This window comes from Orcinus orca, chromosome X (assembly GCF_937001465.1).
Source record: "Orcinus orca chromosome X, mOrcOrc1.1, whole genome shotgun sequence".
NCBI lineage: Eukaryota > Metazoa > Chordata > Mammalia > Artiodactyla > Delphinidae > Orcinus > Orcinus orca.
This window is the reverse complement of record NC_064580.1, coordinates 93,028,551-93,034,621: the sequence shown is the minus strand read 5'-3', so window position 1 is coordinate 93,034,621 and position 6,071 is coordinate 93,028,551. Positions and strand designations below refer to the sequence as shown.

The 6,071-nt window shown below is 50.6% G+C and overlaps 1 protein-coding gene across 1 annotated transcript; it reads right to left on the bottom strand.

Moving 5' to 3' along the window:
• Positions 1 to 2,221: 2,221 nt before the first annotated feature.
• LOC125962940 (uncharacterized) lies at positions 2,222 to 5,554 on the bottom strand. The gene is made up of 3 exons (XM_049704526.1): positions 5,536 to 5,554; positions 3,728 to 4,219; positions 2,222 to 3,530 (listed from the first exon to the last, which is right to left on the bottom strand). Exons 1-3 carry the CDS (start codon positions 5,552 to 5,554, stop codon positions 3,439 to 3,441), a joined length of 603 nt encoding a protein of 200 aa, XP_049560483.1. The 3' UTR covers positions 2,222 to 3,438.
• Between the last annotated feature and the right edge of the window lie 517 nt (positions 5,555 to 6,071).

Sequence of the window (6,071 nt, the reverse complement as noted above, 5' to 3'; positions counted from 1 at the left end):
CCCTGGCAGATGCTCACCTTCCTCTTCTCCTGCCCCCCTGGGCTGAGCTTCCTTCCTCTCCAGAGCATGCTGCAGTTGCAGGACAGGCAGGGAAGTTACCTCCTAGGACACACACCTTGCCCCTTTGTTCTCCTCTTCCCCCAGCCCTGCCACGCACTCCATTCAGAGAGCAACTACCCCACCTACTGTCCTCCCTGCTTCCCAAGTACACACACTCACACGCGTGCACGCACACACGTGCACACACACACACACACACACGACATCCCCAGACTTAGCACCTGCGGTGCCCCCTTCTGTATAAAGAAAGTCTAAAGTTGTTCTTGCACTCCCCTCTTCATCGAATATTTGGCCAAATCTATCCAGGGACCTCGTTCGTCTCATATGTCCCAGGTTTGCATTCCAAAAAAGTAATGTAACCCACCCCCTCCCACCTTAGGCAGCAGGTGTAAACAGATCAGAGTCTGAAAGATGGTGATGAGGTGCCTCAGAGATAATGCAGATTCTCCACACCTGACAATCCCCAGAGCTTGGCCCTCGGCCCTGTTCCCTCCTTCTGGCCCTGGATGCCTGCTGAGATGCTATCTTGCTTAAAACAATGGGAGAATGTGCTTGGTGTTTTTAAATTGTGGTTGTTAAGTCTCTGCTGAGATATAGGAGAACATGGAAAGGAGGAAAGGAGGCAGCTACTCCCTGACACCGACCAGTGTTTGGGCCCACTGCCCCAAACGATATCATACAAGGGGCAGGGGCTGTGCTCTAACACCTGAATTCCCCTATACCCAGCCCTCTAGAACTCTGGGAATCACTTGCCTCACAGATACCCAAAATATAGATCAAGATGTTAGGGACTGACAGAATGGCCATCATCAAAAAGTCTGCAAACAATAAATGCTGGAGAGGGTGTGGAGAAAAGGGAAGCCTCCTGCACTGTTGGTGGGAATGTAAATTGATACAGCCACTATGGAGAACAGTATGGAGGTTCCTCAAGGAGCTAAAAATAGAACTACCAAATGACCCAGCAATCCCACTACTGGGCATATACCCTGAGAAACCCATAATTCAAAAAGAGTCATGTACCACAATGTTCACTGCAGCTCTATTTACAACAGACAGGACATGGAACAAACCTAAGCGTCCATCGACAGATGAATAGATAAAGAAGATGTGGCATATATATACAATGGAATATTACTCAGCCATAAAAAGAGACGAAATTGACTTATTTCTAGTCAGGTGGGTGGACCTAGAGTCTGTCACAGAGAGTGAAGTAAGTCAGAAAGAGAAAAACAAATACCGTAATGCTAACACATATATATGGAATCTCAAAAACAGAAAATACCCAAAATGGTCATAAAGAACCTAGGGGCAGGACGGGAATAACGACGCACACCTAACAGAGAATGGACTTGAGGACACGGGGAGGGGGAAGGGTAAGCTGGGACAAAATGAGACAGTGGCATGGACTTATATACACTACCAAATGTAAAACCGAAAGCTACTGGGAAGGAGCCGCAGAGCACAGGGAGATCAGCTTGGTGCTTTGTGACCACCTGGAGGGGTGGGATAGGGAGGGTGGGAGGGAGGGAGACACAAGAGGGAAGAGATATGGGGATATATGTATATGTATAGCTGATTCACTTTGTTATAAAGCAGAAAGTAACACACCAGTGTAAAGCAATTAAACTCCCATAAACATGTTATAAAAAAAGAAAAAAAAGATGTTATGGAATGGGGCTTCCCTGGTGGCGCAGTGGTTAAGAACCCGTCTGCCAATGCAGGGGACATGGGTTCGAGCCCTGGTCCGGGAAGATGCCACATGCCGCGGAGCAACTAAGCCTGTGTGCCACAACTACTGAGCCTGAGTTCTAGAGCCCGTGAACCACGACTACTGAGCCCGCGGGCCAGAACTACTGAAGCCCGCGCACCCACAACAAGAGAAGCCACTGTGGTGAGAAGCCTGTGTACCTCAACGAAGAGGAGCCCCCATTCACCGCAACTAGAGAAAGCCCACGCGCAGCAACGAAGACCCAACAGAGCCAAAAGTAAAAAAAAAAAAAAAAGATGTTATGCACTGAACTCTGTTCCCCTCAAATTGCTATGTTGAACCCCTAACCCCCAATGTGACTATAGTTGGAGATATGACCTTCAAGGTTAAACAAGGTCATGAGCTTGGAGCTCTAATCCAATAGTAGGGTATCCTTATAAGACGAACAGAAGCCACAGAGCTCTCTCTCTCCCCACACTGAACAAAGAAAAGGCCATATGAAGACACAGTGAGAAGACAGCTGTCTGCCAAGGACAAAGGTCTCACCAGGCTATAAATTCTTTTAGCAAATTCTAGATTTCCAACTGGATTAAATTGTGGACCTTTGTATCAACTTAAATTGTTTCCTCCCTCTGCGTACAAGTTTTCTGATTGCTTTCTCTCTGATTCTTTTTGCTTGTTTGTTTGTCACTGGATATACTTTGTGTGTGTGTGTGTGTGTGTGTGTGTGTGTGTGTGTGTGCGGGCAGTGTCCTCTCTAATCTGCTCATATTTATAGATTTCTTCCTTCAGAGAGCATCAGATCAGTTTCATTAGGGTTAGGGGCCTCCCCTATGGCAATGGTTGCTTAATAAGTTTTAAGGACTCTGGCTTAAGTTGCATTTAATTTCATCACTGCGTCCCAAAAGTGCCATGGTTGCTTTTCCCTATCATTAGGATGATCAGGATTTCTACTGCAACAGAAGCATATGCAATAGAATGGCACAGCAGATTACTGGGCCCCCAAGCCAGAGGTGGGTGGACTGAAGCCATCTTCTGCTATGGTGCTGCCACTTGTGCTGCATGGAATTATTATTATCATTATTTTGTCTTTACTCTCTGTACAAATTCTGTCAGAATAGTTTAGATTTCTAGCAGTGCAAATTTACAGCTGTGGGTTTTATCTCCATCTAATCATGAGTGGTCCAGACCTTCTGGGTGGTTATGGGGACAGGTTCGGAGGCCCACTGACCCACCTCCTGGGCAGCCCAGGAGAGGAGGACATCGCAGGCCATGCAGGACACGTGGGGGTTGCATTCTGGAACAGCGTGAACCAGAAGGGTCTGTGGGAAGCGGGCTTTGCAGTACTAAGAGGGTGAGGTACACCCGGGTGCCTAAGCAAGGATGTGACTGGCTTGTTTGAATCCTTCTGCTGGCTGACAAGGAAACACTATTCAGGGATAATAAGCAGGAATGCATCCGGTGCATTTAATAACAAGGGTTGTTGCTAGAGGACCCTATCTGGCGGAGCAGAGTGGGCAGCAGAATCTGGGATTAGGCCGCTCGAGGCCCTCCCAGTTTCACCAGCCGTCTACTCAGCATGGCGGAATACTAACTTGGGCCCTCACCGCACCATCACCCCCTCCCCGGGCACTCACACACAGGGGTCAGCACACCTGGCTGAGGAGAACTCAGTCCCTGGAGATGGAGGGGTGGACCCTGGGGCGGTAGCTCCCCGACCCCCGCCATTTCAGCGCTATTAGGTACCACGGCAACACAGGGCCTGAAACAAGGGGGCTCCATCGCAGCTGGACGTGCCCAGCCCCACCACCAACTCCTCTAGGGACTGGCCAGCAGGCAGCGCGCGTGGGCAGCCGTTCAAAAGCCCAGGCCCACGTCTGCTCCAGCCGTCTCCTTCTAAGAGGTCGCCCACTCACCCACCGCCCTCCCAGCTCATGGCAGCCTGGCGACCACGCTTACCAATCAAAGAAGTCCAGAACGACGTCAGGAACATCAGGCGAGGAGAGGTTAGAAGCCAAAGTGGAATTTCCGGCTGGGATGGGGGTCGTCGCCCTCCAAGGGCAGGGTCCTGATGAGGAGTAGGCAAACAGCGGCCCGCTGCATGTCGGGACGCCATAGCTCCGACCGTCCAAGAACCCTGGAGACCGCTGCGGACCAGGAAGAGAGACGAGGGGGGGCGCGGGATAACCAAGAGGAGCGGGGCGAGGAGCTCGTGCTTCTGCAAAGAGCCGCCTGTAAGGTGAGAACATCGAGGCCAAGGGGAGCGCGGAGGGTGGGGGTCGACCAGCGGCCCTGAGCCTGGCAGCGGCAAGAAGAGCAGCAGCCCAGCAGCTTCACTCCACGTACCAACCCGACCACTCACCCGGCCGCTGCGGACAGCGCGGGGTCTGAAGCACTTCCGGCTGCCGCTGGGCGGGCCCGAGGCCCGGCGCACAACTGACTCCGCCCACTCTGATGGCAAGCGAGGTTAGCCAATCCGGCATGTGCCGGGAGCTTTTCAAATAGATGCGCGGTCCCGCCTACTAGCACAGGCTGTGTGCCGCCCAGCCCTGTGCTCCTTGTGGCGTCTGCAGTCATTCCTCGGTCAGCAGCAGCTCCAGCTCCTTGGCAGCTGGAGAGCTGGGCCGGGGGTCGGCGGCGTGGGGCACCCCGCCCTGCGCCTCCCCTCTGCAAGAACGCAAAATGTGCTTTTCACTTGAAACGGAGTATGCCCAAGAGTTTTCTTTTTGTGGTGAAAGAAGTAATTTGACCACCCAGGCTCAATCTGTAGTTTCAAAGTACTGGACACCTTTGAGGAATCAGGACATAGTTGATTGGTGGTCATTCCCAGACCCTCGGGCCTCCAGTGAACCAGAGTGCCTGTCCTCTGGAAGGCATAGAGGAGGTGCAACCAGTGCGTTTTGTGACACGGCTCTGGCCCATCATCAGGACAGAAATTGGGCTCCAGGAGCCCCCCTCCCATAGCTAAGGGATGCACAGTTGAAGTGAGGGTTCTTGGCTGACAGCATTGAAGGGGAAAAGAAGGCAACGGTCAGTGTATCGGATCTTCAAGGCAGTGAGTCCCTGGAGAGCAGGTCACTCTAACGCTCCAGCATTCTGGCCCAGCATGGGGGGGAAAAAGCCTTACATTTTTGCTAGAGGTTTTCTATTCTTTCCGCTACCCTGAACATTGCCACGTAGAATAGAAATATCTCAGGGAAAGAGGAAATGCTTCCACTCATTCATTACCCTTCGTCCTTCCCATCTCAGGTAACTTGCTGAAGCAAGGTCAGAAAGAGGCTTCTTCAGAGCACATAAGCCAGATGGGCAATGAGCAGATAAACCTCAGTCATATTCACCAGCGCTGGACCTCGTGAGGCATGCCATGTAAAAGTGTTGAAATCAAAATGGATTTCAGGTTCACTCTTGGTCAACTAGAATATTCAAACAAACATTCTCCCCCTTCGCCTTTCCTTCAGTATTTGGTGAAAAGAGTTGGGACTGCTTGTGCCCAGCATGTTGCAAAGCATTAGTTGCATGGAACTTCCTGGGGTGGCTGAGTGTTTTGTACAGCTAAAAACTTAACTCTTTACCCCACCTTGACCCCTTCTCCAGCACCCCCTTTCTTTTTCTTTTGTTTTTTTTTTTTACCATTTTAGAATCACACATTTTAAAAATGTCTCTTATTTTCCTTCCTTCTCTTCACCAGCAGAGCATCTTCACACCTTCGTTTCCCCTCTCCTTTCCCCCTCTTTTTCCTTCTATTGCAGTAAGTGCTTTCTTCTCACTTACGTGGCGGATCTGCATGGAACTAACCCACTTACTTACGTGGGGGATCCCTCTATAACTAACCATCACAACAGCAGTGGGTCAGGTGAGCTCAGCCCTACTGCTCTTAGTCCTGCACCCCTTGTCTCTGGTCACTAAGGCATCCTCGTAGAGACAATACTTGCTTGTCAAAAATGAAAAGGCCATTTCAGATCCATTTGTCCAAGCATCTGAATTGTATATGGGCGGGGAGGGGTGGGGACTGAAGCCTAGAGGAGGGTGGATGGGCCCAAGGTTACACAGTGGCAAAATGCAAAACTAGAACCCTATCTCCAGGTTGGCCCACTTCCAGAAAAGTGTGTTTTTCCAGTGAAAGTCAGCTTTGACTGTTATCTCATGCAGCCACTGGCATGTGGGAATTGTTTTGTTTGGAAGCAGGTTATTCCTATTCCTGGAATCAAATTCTGCAATCAGTGTCTCAACTGACAGGGAAAGCAAGCCTCAAGTTTTTTTTTTTTCCCTAGGCATCCTTGTGTCTATGGAGATGGCCAAAAGC

Bases quoted from the DNA above. Each gene is read 5' to 3' on its own strand.
- LOC125962940 (XM_049704526.1), bottom strand. The intron at 3,531-3,727 runs GTAAGCGTGGTC...CCCTTGTTTCAG, and splicing joins GTTCTGGACTTCTTTGATTG to GCCCTGTGTTGCCGTGGTAC.